The following is a 21,525-nucleotide window of genomic DNA, read 5'->3' on the forward strand; positions in this document are numbered from 1 at the left end:
TTTACCTTCTGAGACCCTATTAAATAAGGCATGACCAAACACTGTAGGTCTTTAAAAAAAACAAGTCAATACCAAACACACATCATGTGTTCCAGCACTAGATGTTGATTTAGGCCCATGGGTTCATACAAGAATGAATTGTACCTGCCAAAAGATAAACGCTCTCACACCCAGGGTGGGGGAGGCCCCCCTAATGCCTCCAGCCCCACTTCAGCGATCAACCCCCCCGACCTGCCACCCACTCAGGCATCCGCAGTCTCGTTGCTAATGGCAATAAATGGTGGGCCGGAGCAGGCGGCAGACCCCGTGATTAATCGTCGTAATTACCTGTAGACGTAATTAACGAGGTCCAGGAACTGGGCATTCAATTCAAGGTCATCAGGAAAGCGCTTCTCAATGTAGGTCATCATTTTCACCAGCAGAATGGACTTCTCTCTTGGATTAGGCACCTAGGAACGACAGAAGAACAGAGAAATGAAGATAAAGAGAGAGAGCGAGAGCTCCTGAAAAGAAAAGGGATTAAAAGAAGAGAGGTGTGGGGTGCTGGTAAAGGGGGTCAGATTGATACACTCCATTTATCTTTCATCTATCGGGAGAGCTGTGTGGCACCTTTGCTCGGCTCTTTTTTCTCCCTGTCTGCTCTCTCGCCTTGAGCTAACAGAACAGACACCTGGGTTCGGCTGTCCAGGCCACAGCGCGATAAATACACAACACCTCATTTACAGCGGGGTGAGCTTTAGGCTCAAATGTTTAACATTGATGCATTCAAAGAGTAAACCAAGGCTGGTTTATAAAGCAAGCCTACAGAAGTGGGACGTGTCTTATATATAGCCTGATTCATGTCTAATAATAGGGTTTATTTAGGCTTTTTAAACCTCAACCTTGGTTTCTGTTGGTCCCCATGTAGGTGATCATTTAATCCTTTAAAACTAATCTTTGATCATCAAAATGAAAGTCAACATTGTCCTGTGAAAGTCATTTCTTCATGCCCTAAAATAGCTTGAATGAAACTCAGGCTCCCTGATCCGCTCGGTCAACATGTTTGTAATGTAGAGAGTGGACGGACTCAAACCTTGTTTTTGAGTAAACTGAAGTTTTAAAGAGAATATACTCAGCAATGGTGTTGACTGATAAATGTGCACACGGTTTGCCTTACAGCATGTTATATAAAAACATTACTAATTTTTATATAATGTAAATTTTAAAAATGTGATTTTCACCACAAAAGAAGATTTGGTAACCGAACAATGGCAGTACCCATTGACTTGCGTTGGTTTTGTGTCCGTACAATTGAAGTAAATGGGTACTGCTGCTGGTCGGTTACCGACATTCTTCAAAATATTTTCTTTTGTGTTCTGCAAAAGAAAAACTCATACAGGTTTGAAATGACAAGAAGGTGAATAAATGACGTCAGAATTTTCAGTTTCGGCTGAATTATCCCTTTAAAGCTATAAAAGTGTCATTTATTGAAGCTTTCTATTGAATACTGGTTGTCCAGATGAATCATTAAACTTTACAGTCAGTTATGTCACATAATACATAATAAATGCATAGAAGCAAAACAAATAAAATATTATACATTATAAGACTGCCCTTTGCATGTGAAGTGAGAAACCACATTTTTTTGGATCTGTGATCCTGTGTTGTGACAAGTTCACAAAACAAGCTGAGCTGAAATGAACAAAGAACACCGTTAACTTCAGACCTAACTATTCAGGGACCTTGTTAAAAACAAACCTTTAAATCCTATTTTCATAATGCTGGGGTTTTCTGAGAAGTGCAGGTGCTTCACACAGCCAGGCAGAGCACAACCTTTGGTGAACTTTCTACCCTTCTAGCTATCCTCAATGTTACTTCACGAAGTTTCTGAGCACATAACAAATGTGACTGGCTTGTAAATGTGGCCGATCAAATTTTAGGGATTTCAGAAACACATTTGCATCTTAATTTCAACAAATTTGATTTTGGATTACAGAAGGCATTTGAGAGTTCATTAAATCATGATGTTTACCTGGTTAGTGGCCATGGGGTTACCAGAGTTCTTAACCCACTCCTCCACAATCTTCACCACTGCTCGAAGAATCTTTGGATCTGAAGATTTCTCAATGAGGGAGGTGAGGATGACCTGGATGAAGTTCTTCCTCATTTCCATATTCATGACCGATAACCTTGTCTTCACCAGATCCAGACTGAGCATCACCAGTTCGCTTGTCACTACATTTAGCACACAAGAATGAGAGCGCGCAGTAAGAAAGAAGCATTTGACACTATCACGAAACACTATCATCGCCTCGCATTTTCTGCATTCTGTTATTTGCCAAACCTAATAACCAGGAGAACCTCAACTTGCTCAAACCCTCAGGCTGAGGTTCAGTCAGTGCTACATAAATCTCAAATGCGCAAACTGAACATATATCAAAACCTGTAAAAGACAGATGAGGATATGAATAGTAAAATACAAAATTCTGCCTTGCCAAAAAACTGTAGAAAGTGATTAAGTTTTGGCACGGTGAGCAGAAGGAGACAAGATTATGAGTTTAGTCTGGCCTCTGAATGTATTTTCTGCTTGATTTGCTCAAGGTAAAATGTGATTGTTCTGATCACTCGAACCCTTGGGGGAGAATATGTTAGAGGCTGATTTCCAGTTCGACTCCGGCTCACGCTGTGTGGAGGTCTTGGGTGATGCCGTAAGGGTGACATTGCGTTCTGAAGTCTTCTAGACATGCCGAATGTGCGCATGTCTGTTCAATCCCATCTCGTGTACCATTTAAAAATCATAATAGCATCTAGAAGAACCGCTGAGCGCACGGGATTTTCTGGATTTTATATTTCACTGAACACAGTGGGAGACTTTTTACTTCAATCACAGAAGATGTTTCTCAGTATGAATGGATTTGTGGGCCAGTCTGAGGACATCTGATCAGCCCTCCTGCAGCACCCAGTGGTCAAATATGGACACCACATGCTGAAGTCTGATTATTCCTCCTCGCGCTCTGTTCCAAGGTGACAACGTGTCTTTTTGTCTTTCTTCCCACTTTTTAAACTCCTCCAGATGACTGCAGACAGGAGGATTAAGGCTGTGCTGGTGAGCGCAGATATTTTCCGTCTTGATGTCAAAAGGCTAACTTTAAGACAGACTGCCAGTTCTTTGCCAAGATGACCTGACAAAGCAATAGATCTTAACCTAGCCCAGCTGGCTTCCATATACTGCCCAAAATAAACCAACACTAAAATCTTTAAAGCCTTCTGAAATGTCAGAATGGGCCAACGGCCAAATTGTTTAAATTGAGCCAAGCGTGCTATATCGAATTAGCTTGACGTGTTTACTTCGAATCAGCAGCCACCAGGGATTCATTCGGTAGCTTGTGCAAAGTGTTTGAAACATTCTGAAATAGTCACCTGTGCTGGTTTCGGCGGCTCCGGGGTTGGGTTGCGGGCTCAAGTGCTCCCTCACCATCTTTTGCAGCGAGCGCATGAAGACGGAAATGAGACGGTCGATATAGCTGGAGTTGTTGCTGCAGGCCGACTTCAGGATCATCAGCGTTCCTGGAAGCAGAGAGGAGAGAAAACTGTAACACGACGCACGTGCCAGTCCGTGCGACGCTGTCAGGGACAGCGAACGACACGTGCCTGCTAATGACTTTGGGTGCAGCTTCTTTGTCCCTGTCGTTGTATTACAAGGACGTTTCGGGAGAAATCTAACCGAGTTACGGGGGAAAAAGGCATGAGTAATGTATTTCTTGGAACACGGCTCTGGGGAGGAAAGATAAATGAAAAAAGTCCCCCCCCCCCGATGGAGATGCATCCAGTACATCAGGGGTAAACGTAACTCTAGAGCACTGTTAGAGCGGAATCGCAAGGCTTTTATTGACCAATGATGCCGTTTTGGGCAGAAATCAAACACCAATAACTTCTATTAACTGTTAGAGTTATCACCTTTTGGTTCCATCGATGATTTAAGCTGTGAAATGAGGGTTCCTTTTGAAAATATTGAATTGGAAATGCATCGGTGTAAACAAGAGGTAATGAAAAATTAAAGGGAAAGTTCACCCAAAAATAAAAATTCTGTCATCATTTAGTTACTATCGGCTTGTTCCAAATCTGTATAAATGTCTTTGTTCTGATGAACACAAAGAAAGATATTTGGAAGAATGCTTATAACCGAACAGTTCTTGGCCACCATTGAGTACCATAGTAGTCTGTGTTCATCAGAACAAAGACATTTATACAGATTTGGAACAACTTGAGGGCGAGTAAATGACAGAATTTTGATTTTTGGGTAAACTGGTCCTTTAACACAATCAACGACAAGAAATTCCAAACTAACAAGAACGTTTTCGAAAAGACCTGATTTTCTGATGAGCTTTAATATCAGTTTGATATCGGGGAACGCATTTTTCAGAATATCAGAATCTTTGGTCTGAAAGTACAGATGTTATTAAGTTTCTCACCAAACAGTTGAGTTGGGTTAGCACTGCTGGCTTTCTCATAGTTGGTGAGGCCTTCATAAATGACTTTCCCTACGGCAGCGTACAAACACTCCAGCTCTTCGTATTTTGAAGCCACCGAGGATGTGCCTGAGGAAAAGAAACAAAAAATATTGAGAGAAAATGTTTTAATGCCCCCAACCTCTCACAGTAAACACAACAAGCACAACCTGGATGGGTCTAGTCTACAAACTTTGAGGATACGGTATAAAAATGAGGGTCTTGTTTTGGTTTTGTAAACGCTAGTAAAAAATCTACAAGACACAAACCCTCCAATCAAGAACACACTACACAGTGTACTCTCCGTGTGCACTACAAGTGGTTTGCACTACTACACAGAAATACATTAGCATGCACTACAATCTATTATGCACCAGGTATGAGGTGCAGGCTAGATTATACATTGTTGAGTAGTGTCAACTATGTAGTGTGCACTACAAAATATGCACTACAATCGACCAACATCCTCAAACTATGCAGCTACCGTATTTCCAGTGTAAAGTTATGGCACACCGCCTAAGAGGTCTAGTGATCTACAGCTTATGAAGAATGTCGAAAACAAGCAAATCCATTCAGTTTTGTCATTTCTTATCTGTGGAAAGTCAAGCTGTTTATTTGTCTGTTGGCAGCTGCGGAGCATAACACAAGCCTGTAAAATGATTCCCCCAGACTGTATCCTGCACTGCGGATGTACTTTAAATCAAATGAGGGTATCATTGTTTGCCCTACATATATCCACGGCTATGCTCAAACGAGACCTCCAGGAGAATCTATCACATCAATCGTGGCCGGTCTACTCACTGGGTTCTGTAGGGAAGGTGCTCATAAGCCTGGACAGGAGGGTGTGCACGGCACGCAACACTTTGGTGTTCCCGCAGGTCATGCAAGCCGCGATGCCGCGCTGCAGGGGCTTGAAGTGAGCGAGGATAGCCGGAGGCTGAAGCACTGACAGAAGGAAGCTGAGAATCTCCAGCCCTGTGCAGATGTTGGAGAAGTTTGCTTGGGCGGGTTGCTCCTAAAAGAAAAACAGGATGAGATGGTAAACAGAGTACCTCGGGCACGTTTACATTTGCAATAGATTTAACAATAGATTTAAGGAGTTTTCAAGACAGCAATATTGTTCAATGCACATGTTCTATTTCCTCAAATTCCAGTGCATAGTAAGACAAAACCACTGTTAAAATGAACGGAAACTAGTGTTTCTTATTCAATATCTATTCATTTCCTAATGTCAAAAAAGGGCATGCGCCTGGTACAATGAAAGCAAAACAGTGTTGATCAGATTTCAGGGGCCACAGAAAGGTAAGACTTGTGTAATATTGACAACAGAGTTAGATGTGGCCCCTAGGGGCCAGGGGACCTGTAGACAGATGTGCACAAAGCTAAGCCCAGCCTCAAAATCCTGTTCTTTAATCACTGACAAGCCAGCACAATGAGATGATAAAAGCCCATCGGATTTGTGGTGCTGTTCATTAGTTTGGATAAGATAGAGCTGAACAGAGCCACTCACTCCCTCACAGAGCTCTGGGGCACAGACACTGAGTGACCTGCCTGTCAAACTCATACCACAGGAAGTATCATTAACCCACTCTGAAAATCAAGAAATATAGATGGAGGCATGGCGGTCTTCTTGATTGACAATATTTAGGCTGATTCCAACATATAAAGAGAATATAAATGCAATTTAAGCAAAAATGTAACGTGTCACTCACTGTCAGAATTTGGTCTGGGATAGACAGCTGACTGTCACATACACAAGAAAAAAAGCATGCAAGCTTGCTGCCTTTAAGTCATTTTGCAACAATATAAATGAGATGATTGTAAATGAATGTCCTTATCACCAGTGGGAAACTCTTTCTTTGAGACCTAACATTCAAAGATCGGGGTGTTAAATAAATAATCACAAAGAAACCAGACTGGTATAACCAAATATAATATTACCAAAGCACCAAAGCTGTTATTTCAAATGCAAGGTTTTTCCTGCATAGAGAAATTGGAGGCGGCCGCCTCCGTCAAATGTCTGCCGCCTCAGGCTCTCGCCAAAATTATGTTGCGAGTCTTCACAAGAAATGCTGCATGCATTTAACAGACTGTCATTTGTAACTGCAGTTGCGACATTACGCCACAGTGGAGGCACTGTTTCGTTATCAGCACACCGAGGCGCTAAAAAGAGTTGCAGAACAAGAGCTGGCTGTGTTTCACGGCTGTTTGTTTTGCATCCAAGCACGTTTAATTTCTTGAAATTTTTTAAAATGAACATGACATACATCATTGTAATGTCTTTAGCTGTGCAGTTGAATCGTTGAATCAGCATATACTGTACACAGCGAGTTCGCCAGTATGAACGCACATTGTGTTTAGAATGACTCATTTGAACCGATTAATTTAAACTATTGAACTTTTCAGTCACTAGTGAATATAAGAGGTCCTTGAGTCATTTAAAAGTGAACCACAGAGAATGAAAGATGTGAATGAGCTTTGCTCATTTAGTAAGACTGGTTAATTGAGTTGTGGGCTGAAAAGTTAGTTGAAAATGATAAAAAAAAGCTTTATTTGATTAAAAAACATTTCTTTGTTTGGTTGAATAAAATTAATGTTCTATATAACTTAATAATTGTCATTTTTATCTAATTTTATTAGAACTTTTAATATGTCAAACTCAAAGTCACTTTGGTTAAGCCACTTAAAGGTACGGTAGGCCTACGTGTGTGTGTACAAGAACAGGATGGCACCACCTCCGCCTCATTTTGAGCCAGGAAAAACCCTGCAAATGTTAAGTTTAGTTTTTTAGCTACCAAGATTTCCAGATAATATTACTCATTCAGCCCGCTGATGAGACAACCGAACATTTCCCATCATTCTGTAGTGCAACACAAGAATGACAAAATGCACGAAGAATCAATTACACACCTAATGTGCATTCTCATTTTATTGCACTAGTGCCAAAAATCCGTTTTGTTTCTTTTCCTCAGCGAAAGGAGAAAACCAAACATGAAATTGCCTAATGTGTTTATATTATGCAGCATTCACGCCGTATCGTAATTACTGTTGTTTTGAGACGCGTGACGTTCTACTCAAAGCTTTTTACATGTTGAAATCGGTAATTGCAACATAGCACGAATGCACAATTTGAACCAAAATCACATCATAATTACGAGTTCCAAACTTTAAAGTAGGAGTTCCCAGCAGGATCTGCACATAAGCAAAGGCAAAAGAACAGCCACATCAAAGTGGTTTAATCTAAGTACAACATCAGCATAGGGAAGAGCAAAACTATATGGCCCTGAGAAGAACCGAGAGTGAGAAAGAGAGAGAGAGAGTGAGAGAGAGAGAGAGAGAGAGAGAGAGAGAGAGATAGAGAGAGACGGGAAGTTACAGTAAAACTAGTCCAGGTGGTTGAAGCTCACACTGAGATCTGTTCTCTCATATGACAGCTGAATTAGTCACACCAGTGAACTCCAAAGAATGAAAAATCAGTCATAAGAGTGGGGATATCGATTTGGCTGGCATCAGAACTGCTCTTGGAACGGCACTGGAGGTAATGAAGAGAGATGTGAGAGGAAAGAGATATGACAAATGACAGGAACACCACAAAATCTTCTCCGGGATGAAGACTTTACTCTTTAACTTTTGAACAGGACATTTGTCTTGTTTCATTTAAACTGACAAGACAATATTCTTTGTACTTTTCAACACCTATCCTCCAAAACCCAACAAGTAATGGCTACTTTTCATAACCCAATCAACTCTTGACGGAAAATGTGCTATTCAATGTTTTCTTTGTTAAATATCCTGTTTCACTTTTAAATCGAGGCATTTTTTGTTTAACCTTAAAATCAAAAGCATTTAAAGACAAAGGAGAAAAAGGTTCATTTTTTGGTAAGTAATGACTTTCAGACTCACCACAGTCATGAGGAGCTTGTCAAACCACTGCAGTTTGAGTTCAGCACGGGGCCACATGTCCGGCCTGAGTGCCGTCTTCATCAGGTTCACACATCTGCGGGACAGCAGCTCACCGGGGGCGCCGGCTACATTAGTGTTATCATTGACCTGCGAAAGCAGAGCAAGGGTTTAACCTAAGAAGCTGTAATAGAGATTTTCCTCAAACAAAAGCGAGAGCACTTCCTTTACCTGGCATGCAATGCGGATGAGGAAGTTGACCACGGTATCTGTGTGCTGTTTCTCCACAGGTTTGGTAAGGAGAGCCTCAGTGCCCGGCATAGACTGACTGCGGCCGAAGACCTGCGCATACCGACACAAACACAATACAGCTGCTGTATTCAAACATGGCAGAGTCCATCAAGACTGAAGGAGTGAGAGACTGATTACAGCGGTCACACGCGGGCCGCGGGAGGTTTAAGGTTTCCTCACCGTGCCAACAGCTCCAGCGGCCGTGCGGAATCTCTTCACATCCTGCGCCGAGTCCACAGACATTACTCTCTTTACAGCGGTAGATCCGCTCGTGCCCTCGCCGACATTAACCGGATCTGTGTCGGCTTCCGGCTGCAAAAATAAAGTTGATTAACGGCCAGCGTAAGATCCAAATAAATATACAACAGAAACAGTCTCATTTTCTGGTGACCGACCTGCTGGTCTTTGATTCTCTGGAGCTCCCATTTGATGATGACCTCAGCCAGATCCACGGCTAACTTCCTCTGCTCGATAGTCACACTGGGTGTGAAGCCCAATCGCTGCATAGCACTGATCATGTGCTGAACCAGGTGATGTCTAACAGGGTAATATACCTGTACAGGGGTCAAAGCAAATCCTGATGTTTTAATAAATTCAGTAGTAAATGAAATGCAGTTAAATATTGCAGTTTTTTACAGATTTGCTTTAAAATAGAAAGTAAAAAAATATTGTTCATCTAGCATACAATTGTGTGAAAGTATTTCTAACCAGATTTTTACAGTATTTATATTTTTGCATAATATGTATTTCTTAAAACAACTTGACACAATAAGGTTACAATTCTAAGAGAATTTTTGTTTTTAGGAATTTCAGAGCAAATACATAAATATTAGATTATCAAATATAGAAATACTTTTTAGTGATATTATCCAGAGGTCACAAATAGGGGAAAAACAATATCCTGGGATTAATAATAATCATAATATTAATAACATTTATATTGTTAATATCTTGTTGGTACTACACATGATCAATTCATAAATATATGAAATAAATATACAAATATAATTACGAAATATTATTACATACACATAACCATGTAGAGAAAATCCAGAACAGTGACAAGCCTAGTCACAAACAAGGCCATAAATACAATCACTAACTCTGGACATGTTCAATGGCTGTGTGCATGAGTGAAGTATAATCACATACTCTGAAGTGCTGTACTATGAGGTGCAGTATATGGACCAGCTGAGGAACCGTGTGACCTTCTTCCACAATGATCTTCCGGGTCCAGTGCGTGAGCATCTGATGGCCGTCCTCCATCCGAGCGGGTACAGCGGGCGTCAGAATAGCCATGGCCTGTCGGACGATGGCACGGGCCTCCATGGTGTGAGCCTTCAGAAGACTGTGGAAAACCTGTACACAAACACGTCGACATTGAGTTGCAGTTTACAGCAGAAGTTAGACTGCAGTCAAATTGAAGTCAACTACTTTGGTTTCGCCAGGGTGTAAACGTCAGGCATTTCAACCACTGGATGTGTTAAATGGTACCCTTGAAACTTTGCTATTAAATCCTTTGAAGAACTGAGTAACTGAGGTACTTTAAGTTAAGATGAATTATATCTCCTACAGTTGCTACAGTCCTGTTTGTTATACACTTCTAAGATGCTAGAACTAGTCGGTCATGAACCAGAAGTCACAGGTCTGTTCTGATTGGGTAACTGACATTTGGGGAAATACAATGCGATAAATCAAACTTGGCGCACATGTGTCATATGGTAAACAGACATGTAAACTACTTCAGTTTCTGGTTCTAGTACCTGTAACACAATCTTCTTGTGAATGGCAAACTTGGCGATGATGTGAGCCAGAAGTAGGTGGCCGCTATACTTGCAAGCGGGGTCCACGCAGGTTTTGGGGAGTAGACATGGCCAAGCGAAGGTCATGAGACGTCTCAGCTTGCTGTTCCTGCTCTTGTTGTTGTCGTGGATGTGATGAGGGGCGTGTTCTACCAGCAGAGTGGAGAACTGAAGTAGGTAAATCCTCAAAGAGTCTGCAAGGTCCGCCTGTTTCTCAGGGTCCAGCACCTGGAAGAACGAGGATATGAAAATGCTTTCGGATTTTGAGAAATCATGCTAAACCATTTATTTAGATCAATATAGGTTTTTCAGATCTTCAAATTTAGAACTTTCAAATTTGGTCACATCACCAATTCACTTAATTCCTCATTCTTTTTTTTAAATACATTGGTGGAAAGAGAAAATAAAATAATGAGGAGAGGAACACAAAGGCCAACATAATACAGGTTTCAAAGTTATTCATTTAACAATCAAAGGTTCCTCTCCTGTCTGATGTATTAAACACATGCCCTGGAAACAACCAGACTGATTGGTTTGCTCTTTGCTATGATTACAGCCAGGAGGCCAGAGACAATCAATTTAAAGTGTGAAATAAATGAAGACATCAACCTCCACCTTCGGGTCTCATCGCATTAACTTAAAAAAAGCAAACACTTGGACCTTTAGTGTGGCCTTGACATTTCTCCCAGTAAAATAACAGCCAGAGGTCACACTAGGTGATCTTGGTGATTTGATGAACAGAGACTGAGTAACTCCACTACAGACCGGAGATGCTGGCTGAATGTTGGTTACCTTGGTGATAAAGACACTAGTGATGCTCTCAGGGTTGTCACCCTCTGGATTGGGCGGCCCCAGCAGCTGCTCGCCTTCTCCTTTCTCAAAGCTGTACAGGAAGGCTGGGTTCAGGATGTGCTGCAACACCTTCACAGTAAACACGAACCACGTGGAATAAAAATTTATCAATACTGACCAATAAAAAAAACGAACAAACTGTACTTCTGTTCTCAAAAAAAAATGTTGTCAATAGATGTTGATCGAATTGGATTTTGATGATACAGACGACAGTTTTTGAAATTTGACCACTGAATTAAAATCTTGAAATAAAGAAAGAAGTGTAGATGTATAACTATCTTCATAAGTGTAGCTACCTACTTGTAAACTTGCAAACACAGCTCCCTACTTCTAAACTTGTAAACATTAGGGCTGAAACGATTCCTCGAGTAACTCGAGTAATTCGAATACAAAAAATCATCGAGGCAAATTTTGTTGCCTCGAAGCTTTGTTTAATCCACACACGGAGCATTGCGTTTCCCCACGGACCGTTATTACTGACGCACAGCCCGCTAAACTCTATTCATGTTACAGGGCTCTCAAGTCTCAGCTCTCACAAAATCCTTGGTGTTTCGAGTCAGATCCGTGGGCGTGGCTTGTTGGTTTTGACTAAATCCTTGGTCTTTAAAGTCTTATGAAGCCTTTACCCTAACCCTAACCTTACTCTAACCAGCTAAACTACCTATGATTGTTAAAATCGCCAAAAAAAACACTGTTGCGTGATGACGTCAGACTCGAAACACCAAGGATTTAGTGAGAGCCCTCAAGTCTCCCGCAGTCACCGTGAGACACACGCATTTTAGTCTCTTCACATGCTCACACGTATTTCTCATGCTGATAAATAAGTGATAGCTTATTGAAATGGTGAACTGCTATTTTACTGTTTTAGTCTATTTTGCGAGTGAAACTTGTTTTCCGGCTGCATTGAGTCCATCAAACTGTGAATGAACTGCACAGTTTAACGTGCTACACGCGTGAAACTGATGAATTTGTCTGCGCTGAATGAGGACATGAACACATGAACTTCACCTCCAGAGTTGCTCTGAGAGTTTATTTCACGAACATTTTATTGTTTGAGTGAAGAAACAGACTTTTATATTAAAAAATAAGCGTCTTCCGACAACCTGCCAAAATAAAAGTCACAGGCTATACAGTATATTACTATTCAATAGTAAAAAAAAGAAACTAAAACTAATTTAGATAAACTAAATGCACCATGCATAAGCTGAAGTTAGTTGTTTACCTCTGAAATTATTCTTTCTATTTTTATTCATGTTTGTATTATATTGCATTTTGAATTTAATATGGCAATGGAATGTACTAAATGGGTTTAGTTTTCACAGATATTAATGTATGCTATTTCAGTAATAAAAACTTTAATTGTTCTAAAAAGGAAACAAATTAGTTGTTTTACTCATTTTAAGAGACCGGTCTTATTTTCTCTTGTATATTTAGTATTGCTTTTTAATAAAGAAAAAGTACTTATTATCCAAATACCTGATTAATCGATGGAAAATCAGTAGAATACTCGATTAGTAAAAGAATCGATAGCTGCAGCTAGGGCTGTGCAATTAATCGAAAATTAATTGTAATCGTCAATTTTGGCTTCAACAATTACAAAAACAAAATAATTGAGGTAAAACGATTATTGTGCCACATTCCATTTTGCAAGGATCCTCTCTTTTCTCGTGGTATAAATCCACAGCGCACCCCCTTCTTTTACAGTGGTTCAGCTGTGCTATTTCTTTACATTTATTTTTCAATTGAATTCACAGTTTAAAAGCAAAGTTATTTATTTTCTATGTTGTTTTAAAAGTTAATGAGTAATCGTGTTAAATAATCGGGATCTCAATATTGGCCAAAATAATCGTGATTATGTTTTTTGTCATAATCGAGCAGCCCTAGCTGCAGCCATAGTAAACATAGATCCCTACTTGCAAACATATACTTATTATTAGCACTGGTAAACTGGTAAAATGGTAAATTCACCATCATTTATAAGCCACGTTGTATAAAGAGCCTGCTAAATGAATAAATGGCCATTTAAATAGGCATGGTTTATTTACCGATATGCAATATTCCAAGAAAAATACATAATTTGACCTCAAACTGCCAATGCTTAAGATCAATGAATTGACTGATATGTTTAAGGTTTTAAAGCATACGCTTTAAATTCCATGATTTGATTATATCTCTATAAATGCTCAACTTTGGCAGCTCAGAGATATAAAGCCATTAAGAAGAAGTGACAATGACAGAACAGAGCGGGCCGGACACAGTGCAGCTCAGTGATATTAATCACTCTGATGAACGTTATATTCCTGACACTGGACTATTTATGACCGTATGTTTGCAAAGACTCAAAGATCCCAATTCCCTCAACCTTGACTTTCCAGACCTCAGTTCTCGTGTTGTATAATTAGTGTCTCTGAACACTAATGACTTCTTCCCCGCTCTACATTATCAAGCTAAGATAAACAACACAGAGATAATAACCATGTCATAACTTTTTCAAGTTGTGATTTAAGCCATGAGATAAAACTAGCTCCGTGCTTCCCTTTAGCAGAGGTTCTACTTTGTTTTGTCAATTGCAGCGGTGCGTGCCCTCCAGCGGGTCTGTTCAAACATAAGTTGCTCTATCAGAGGGCCATCGGACCGCAGGTGTTCGTTTATTACCCCTCGTTCTAATAAACCCTCTACCGCTCACATGAGTGATAGATCACAACAACCCCTCTTCTGCATGATCCATCACATCCAAACCACGAGGCTCCATCTGCCTGCAAACATCACCTTAAACGTGTAAAAGAGCATGCAGCTGTTGAGCTCTCCCGGGGAATGCTCGGGATGCGACGTGTGTTTGGCTGCAAGGGGTGATTTAGAAAAGCAAAAACGGGCTTAGCCATCAAAACTGCACAGACAATTTGACTACGAGCTGCTACTGTTCTTTAATGCCATTCCAAACCTGTAAGGCTTACTTCTGCAGAACGCAAAAGATGATATTTTAAAGAATGTTGGTAAGCAAACAACATCGCCCCCCACTGATTTTCATTGTATGGACACAAAACAACAAAGACATGTCTCAAAATATCTTCTTTTGTGTTTCACAGACGAAATAGTGATATACAGGTTTTGAATGGCATGAGGGTAAATAAACGGATTAACCTCCAGATATTCATTAGCGCTCTTTAAAGATGTGAATGACTGTGAATCTTCAAGCTTTAGAGATTCAAGCGTTATGCATGGCCAGCCACTGCTGCCGCCCAATCTAGATTATACATATTCAGCAGGAGCTGGTTGTTAGCCGGATTAGATGGCCAGCGGCATCACAGTCCTCTCTTCACAAATTTAGCCACAAAGGTGCTTATTGTAATGCTGACAGTGGAGCGCAGAAACACTGGACTGTGTCGCTGTATCAGTCACGCTCGTAATTAAACATCTGAGGTCATCGCAAGTACATAATTGAGAGCGTCTCCCATCATGATAAATTTCCACAGGTGGCAGATGTATGCGAAACCTCACCTTTGCCTTGAGCTCATCGTTGAAGTGCGGGTCGTTGAACTCCACAAAGCGGAAGAAGAGCGCCCGTTTGTGAGTGATGCTGTAGTTTTTAGGGATCTCCTCCTCCATGTACTCCTTCAGGAAGGTCATGTTGCACAGGAAGCGGCCGGTGAAGGCTCTTAGCAGCTGGAAGAGCAGCTCGATCTCAGAGTAATTGCGCCTGAGGGATAACACACAACTTCAGTTTTAAACCTAGGAATGGGGCTTTTATACGTGTCCATAGTTATTAAACCAAGATTCAACAGAGAAAGAAATTGTATGACAAATTTCTTGAAAACCACTTACTTGCAGTAGCTTAGCAGACAGAAGGCCAGTAGTTTAGGCTCCTTCCAGTTAGTCGCAGCCATGTTGTCTTTGCGGTGGCGTTCCTGGAAGGCTTCGCTGACCCACACGCGCCTGAGCTGACTGACCAGAGAGTGCTGCCCAGCCAACCAGCCTTCATCATTTTTCACTATGATGCTAATAATCTGAAGTGCAAGAATACTTATTAACAATTCAGGCTCTACAGAAGAGAATTACATGACAGTAAACCTCAATAGGTTCAGTGAAGAGACTATGGGGCACCTTGATGGCTTGAAACTGCAGGTCAAGACGGGCCGTGCTGGTGGAGGGTGACCCGGGCCTCACAGTCGCTGCTGGACCAGCCGGAACCAAAAGAGGGACAAAACGATTCGGATTAGAAGCCAACACTTCTCTAAGTGGCTTGGCGTCTTTGTGCTTCAAGAAACTCTGTAAAGGGAAGAATGGTGAAAAGTTACAGGCATTTCTGCAGCTTACCAAGGAAGAGGCATGCTTTTTAAATAATTAACTTGAACCACAAATGTAAATGTAAGTTGAGAAACAGCATTTTTAACATCATCAGACAGGCATAATTTGAGTCTACGATGTTATATGAAGTAAGAAAAGAGGAAAACAACAATACCATAAACATGCGGCTCCACTGTGGGTCATTGAGCGTGGCCTCCATCATGAAGAGCTCCACTGTTTGTGATGGATGGCGCGTCAGGAACTTAATCAGTGGTTCTCTAAAGGGACTGCCCGCCTATGGAGGCACAAGACTCTTTAATAAAACCGTAACACTGGACTAAACAGCATTCTAGGCCTGTAAATCGAATGTATTTATTTTGCGTTGTGTCAACGTGCCTTTTGACCACCATGTAATCAAATAGGACCAGTTAAAGCCTCAAGAACCTAAATGTGAAGGCAAGCTCCAGTTGCTACTACACTCAACAGTTCTTGTCATCAAATCATGCAGCACGGAAACGTTTTTGTACCTCAATAAGCATTGCCCTCTCAGTCTTCATCACCACTTCCAGCAGAGGTTTGACCAGCGTCTGTGGAGCAGCCGGTATCAGGTGGAAGAGATTTATAATGGCCGAACAGATTCTCATTTCCTGTAGGGGAATAAAGATGAACGCATCACAGTGATGGTTAGTGGTAACCCATCAGTGGAAACCCTGGAGTACCTCCTGTGACACATATTGAAGAACATCTGCAGGAAACGTCTGAGAGGCAAGATAAACTGTTTTTTTTTTTTTTAAGTTATATTTTAGGGGGGTTTTGCCTTTATTTAATAGGACAGTAGAGAACAGACAGGAAAACTTTTGGTTAGAGAAAGGGAAGTGGGACTGACAAAGGACGCTCGAGACGGGAATCAAACTCAGGTCGGGCCGCAAGTGCACTGGCACTATATGTCAGGGCTATTGGCGCCGACATATAAACTGTTTCTAAAGTTTGAATATGAAGTGGGAGGGACCGTCTACATTCAGACAGGTTGTTTTCCTGAAAAACACTCCAAGGGGCATCATATGGTAACAGGTTTAGGACCTCCAATGTGAAACGCAGGTGTCAATCACAACACCACAGACAGACACAGAGGTATAGTTACAAAGACTGCACCAGCACAAAGTAAAAACACAAGTATAATGAGAGCGGAGCCGGTGAGGACCACACAGCGGACCACCATCTCACCTCTACACCTTCCATGGCAGGCTGCGCCAAACAGGAGACAACAAACAATCAGCAAAGCAGTGTGGGTAATGAGCACTGTATGGATCAACGGCATGCGTTTGACTCAATGTATGGTGCTTATGTGTATGATGTGATTACACAATGAAAATGTTTTGAAAAGTTGTGTTTCATGTCTCTTTATGAAGTTTAACATGCTGAACACGAAAATCACACGATTGTTTTTTAACCATCGACGGTACAAAAAACCCGAAAAAATATTTTCACTCATTTATACATTTCGGTATTATTACTCATAGAACAGTTTAACATAACAGTTACTAAAAATGAGTCGTCAAAAACTTCAGAAGTGTACATTTGATCGTTTTTGTCTTTCATGACTAATACTGTCCTCACGAATCATGTTCCAGACATAGTCACCCATGATCGCTTAATCCCACCTTCCCTGTATTACATTGAAAAATAAATTTTAAAGTATGTTTTATAATGTGTTTTTGTTTATTGGAAAATAGCAATATATCTTAATTAATGATAGAAGCTCAAAATTTACTTGAGCTAAATATACACTAAAACATTGATGCTACATGAAAATAAAAATTACCACAATAATTAGCACCCCAGAATTGTAATAGAACTATAACAAAATGTGTTTTTCATGCACACATGTACAAAAGAAATGTACATGTTCATTTTACCATATTTGGGCCACCGTCAGATATTTTTACCATATTTGGGCCCCTGTCAGATATTTTTACAACAATCAAATAATAAAACAACAGAATAAAAACTCTTAAGCCTCATCCGAGCATGCACTCTCATAAAGATCCTAAGTTCTGCGTTCTATCCTTGATTTGACCTTCTTTATATCACTATGACTTAAACTAACTTCCGGAAGGAGCATTCGGGGCCACCCCACACCTCTGGAGCTGACTGACCCTGCCTCATTGTCATGTATGGACGGTCGTTCTGTCAATGTTGTAAGAATATTAAGAACTGCAGGAACAGAGGGCCAATTTGCATGTAATTACAATACATTTTAGAGAAAGGCAGGGCAAGAAAAAGACCAAAAGAATGGCAGCTTTATCCGAAACAGCAAGCTTCCCGCCCCCTCTCACCTTTTCTTCCTCTACAAGGTTATCTGTCAAACAAGATAACCAGGATCCAGAACTCCGAGCAGAGCCGAGGGCGGCTGGCGCCTAATTAATCATTGATTGTAATATGGTCACTCACAGAGTCGGAGTGGGGTGATCCAGTTCAGCTCTCTGCATCTACAAATCCCTTGTTATGCACAGAGCTAAAAAATGAGGATGCTGGCAGTGTGAAGTTTGACAGATATTTGAATGAAAAAAAATACGATTTCATGTCTGACTGATGGAGAAGGGGCGTGGAGTGAAAGATGCCGCAGCAAGAGTCAACAAACCCTGGCGTACGTTTAATTTAATTGCAAAAACAAGCTGTTACTCACGCTGCCGTCACTGCGCTGGCCTCCTTTATGTGTGATCACCACCACCTCCATCCATTTGCGTAGATGTTGCTGCAAGAACAGGAAACACATGGAGGCTTAGACTCATAGAATAATGAACTATACTCTACTTCATTCATAAGTATATTAAGAAGTAATCCTCTGTACTCTAAAACAGCAATTTTCAGTAACTTATAAATGACAAACAAAGCTTTATCAAAGCTTTATATAGCATGCTATCGGCAGAGTTTTAGTTTTCAGCATTCTTGTAGTTTTATTAATATTTTGAATTAGCTTTTTTATTTTTAGTTTTCATGTTAATTTTAGTGCTTTTATTTATTATTTATTTGTAAGAATATTTTTTATGAATTTTTCCTGAATTTAATTTATCGCCGAGACAACATTTCTTACTTTTGCTCAATATTAGAAAGCATATAGTATTACCGTCTGTGCTCCACATGACTATATTTTGGCATAAAAAGTAAAACTAACAAAACTACTAAACTACGTCACGTCAAAAACCGTGCTGATCATCATCCTCGCGTCACCAGAAATATTAAAAACAAGTGATTTCCAGTTGTTATGTTGCAAAAAAAGTGAGTCTGTGTGAATGCCCATTTAGACTTCCATTTTAAGCCTGTACATTTCAGCGCATTCATTGTATTGTTCTAATCTGAGACAAGTGAAAATGATTTTCGCATATCACAGATGTTGTTGACGGAGGTTATTCCTAGGACTTGTGAACTCTTTCAAAGCGCCGACATACCATCATCTGGTCACAGAATTTGTCATTGAAAGAGTTTGGGAAGAGTCGAGTGACAGATGTCAGTCTGTTGACCACGTTGAGCGTCAAGCTGCGATAGTCTCCGAGCATCATCAGCAGGGGACGCATATGTGTATGGATCTGATCCACCTCGATAGTGGCTCCCTCTAAAAACTGAGAAACACAAAAACATGAAACACTCCCTTAGTTGGATTTAAAACCACATGTATGGCCATTTAATAGTCCAGACAAAGCTGCTTAATATAGACTTTCACACTCCATACATGGAAAATTACACAATAATGGCACCTTAATCACAGCTTTTTACTATAGTCCTGTCAACTCGAGACAGACAACTTTTCGGTTTTTCGCACCAAGATGATGCATCAAGGCCAAATTCATTTTCCTCTCTGCTCGTTTCACTCCATCCTGTATTGATCTTTTCTGGCAGAACTCATTAGAGTCGGCAGGCAAAGGAAGAGCTCACGGAAGAAACCCACAGACATGACAAAGGGAGAGAAAAGGAGGCTGGTGAAGAGAGAGGGCTGACCTTTCTCATGCAGGCCTCTCCAGCTTCCTGAAGCTCACTGTTAGTGGAGTTGAGGGCCTTGAAGAGGGCGGCGATGATCTTCTCTCGCGACTGAGGGAGGTAGTTACACGCCGCCAGGGCATCTGCTCGGACGCAAGGAAGAATAAGCAAAAGCATGAAGATTATGAAACTTAAGCCTTCATATGCACTACATGCTTGTTTTTCACTATTATTAATGTGGCAGAGACCAAATACATTTGCATATATCAATATGGCTCTGCGCAACAGAGATTTCTAACACTAATAACTGGTAAGACAAGGAGAACACATACTGAGGGCGGCGATGCGGAGCGGCACCAATGACGGCAAGCTTTTATAACACGGCAGCTTCATCAGGGCGGCATCCTCCGCTTCACACAAGTTCAGCAACTGTTGAATCAAAGACACTGGAGCTCAGAGATAAAGCGCTTCAAATGTCTTATCATGCTTTGTTTTTGTTTTTTATATTAAATCCACTTTAACACCTTTTGTTTCAGCCTCACCTCTGTGTAAAACACTTTGTGCTCCCCCACATTGAGGTCCATTGTAAAGAGACGAGGCTGCAGGGTGGTGCAGAATGTGTTGCCCTCCATCAGGCCAATCTGAGCATTGGCGGGCTGGTGACGAAGCAAGTGTTTCTTTGGAGGAACCATATCCTGTAGCACCTAGACAGAGATGTAAACTTTAGCCAAACAGAAAAAATGTACTTTCTTAATATTCATAATCTCATTGGAGTAGATGACATACTTCTTTGTGGGGCTCCATGATGATGGTGACAGTCTTGCCTGTGACCTGAGCCAGCACCTGCAGGGAATGCATGGCCTGCTTACGGACTGTTGAATTGGGGGAGGTAACCTCTCGAACAAGATCATGGGTCACCAAGTGGAATGATTTATCCTGGGCAGCCAGGAGCTCCTCTGTCTTCTCCTCATCCTTGAGAGGAGTAGCACAGCGTATCAACAGCTGCTCCAGCGTCGTCTTGGCCATGGCAACGGCACCATTAGATACCTAAGAGGGAGCATTATGATTCGTTGCAGGTAACCCCAAAATGCAGGACAGTTAGGGGTTAGGGAATGTTTATACCTCTCCCGTGAGGTCCATCATGACGAAGAGCAGAGCTTTGAGGAAGGTGAGCTGGTTCTGCAGCACCCAGATGAGAGGAAGCCTCTCCATCAAGAACTTAATGGACACCACACCACCCAGCTTAGCATACCAGGCCTGTTCATAACAGCAGGCGCAGAGTCGCTCCACTATGTAGGAGAACAGCGGCAGCTGGCATGCCTGAAGAGAAAATCAGATTGTAATTCAACACAAGACTTATAAATGTCAATAATGCAATAAAAACCCAATAACACCAATAAAAAGCCCACATTCTGTGTTAATGGCTTTGTTCCCACTGCACCCAATACAGGTTTGATTTTCAAATCCAATTGTTAGGATTGACTGTAGGCACTATTCTTTTGCAAGTAATACATTTTGATCTGATAGATCTATGCCGTCCCGTGTAACCAATAAAGGATGCATGATACAGCAAAAAACGTTAAATGTTAAATTTCACAACTAAAGAAGAAAAGCCCTCACCCTTTCTTTAGAGCCCAAGATAATGCTAGCAACATCAAAGATGACAGCCAGCGCCACTTCACCAATCTTGCACAGCTCCTTCTCCTCATAGGCCATGCAAATAGCAATGGCGTCTATCAACACGAGCGGGTCCATCCCTTTAGAGCCGTTCTCTTCACTGTGGAACATCGGCGTGCTGGGCTGACTGCCCGACTGGTAGCACGGCAACAGGAAGGGACCTAAGACATGGCATTGAAAGTTATTGTTGATCTTAAAGGGATAGTTCACAAACCACACCTTAACGTATAACACAAAAGAAGATATTTTGAGAAATT

At 41.2% G+C, this 21,525-nt stretch overlaps 1 protein-coding gene across 5 annotated transcripts in view; it reads right to left on the reverse strand.

The window, feature by feature from the left end:
- trrap (transformation/transcription domain-associated protein) overlaps positions 1-21,525 on the reverse strand; it is an 80,207-nt gene that overhangs the window by 43,702 nt on the left and 14,980 nt on the right. For 2 of the 5 annotated variants that reach the window (XM_057358721.1, XM_057358719.1), the window contains exons 24-49: positions 21,212-21,429; positions 20,714-20,911; positions 20,378-20,638; positions 20,134-20,295; positions 19,924-20,020; positions 19,613-19,734; positions 19,066-19,236; positions 18,303-18,371; positions 16,841-16,861; positions 16,144-16,263; positions 15,792-15,911; positions 15,434-15,598; positions 15,155-15,336; positions 14,831-15,029; positions 11,273-11,401; positions 10,442-10,708; positions 9,831-10,037; positions 9,074-9,232; positions 8,859-8,990; positions 8,619-8,729; positions 8,391-8,537; positions 5,289-5,502; positions 4,452-4,577; positions 3,400-3,546; positions 2,012-2,217; positions 328-449 (exon numbers count right to left, since the gene is read on the reverse strand). In XM_057358721.1, coding sequence (XP_057214704.1) covers positions 328-449; positions 2,012-2,217; positions 3,400-3,546; positions 4,452-4,577; positions 5,289-5,502; positions 8,391-8,537; positions 8,619-8,729; positions 8,859-8,990; positions 9,074-9,232; positions 9,831-10,037; positions 10,442-10,708; positions 11,273-11,401; positions 14,831-15,029; positions 15,155-15,336; positions 15,434-15,598; positions 15,792-15,911; positions 16,144-16,263; positions 16,841-16,861; positions 18,303-18,371; positions 19,066-19,236; positions 19,613-19,734; positions 19,924-20,020; positions 20,134-20,295; positions 20,378-20,638; positions 20,714-20,911; positions 21,212-21,429 — 4,072 coding nt within the window. The remainder of the gene's footprint in view (positions 1-327; positions 450-2,011; positions 2,218-3,399; positions 3,547-4,451; positions 4,578-5,288; positions 5,503-8,390; positions 8,538-8,618; positions 8,730-8,858; positions 8,991-9,073; positions 9,233-9,830; positions 10,038-10,441; positions 10,709-11,272; positions 11,402-14,830; positions 15,030-15,154; positions 15,337-15,433; positions 15,599-15,791; positions 15,912-16,143; positions 16,264-16,840; positions 16,862-18,302; positions 18,372-19,065; positions 19,237-19,612; positions 19,735-19,923; positions 20,021-20,133; positions 20,296-20,377; positions 20,639-20,713; positions 20,912-21,211; positions 21,430-21,525) is intronic. The other 3 variants (XM_057358720.1, XM_057358722.1, XM_057358723.1) reach the window with 3 other exon arrangements.

Source organism: Triplophysa rosa, linkage group LG18 (assembly GCF_024868665.1).
Source record: "Triplophysa rosa linkage group LG18, Trosa_1v2, whole genome shotgun sequence".
Classification (NCBI taxonomy): Eukaryota; Metazoa; Chordata; class Actinopteri; order Cypriniformes; family Nemacheilidae; genus Triplophysa; species Triplophysa rosa.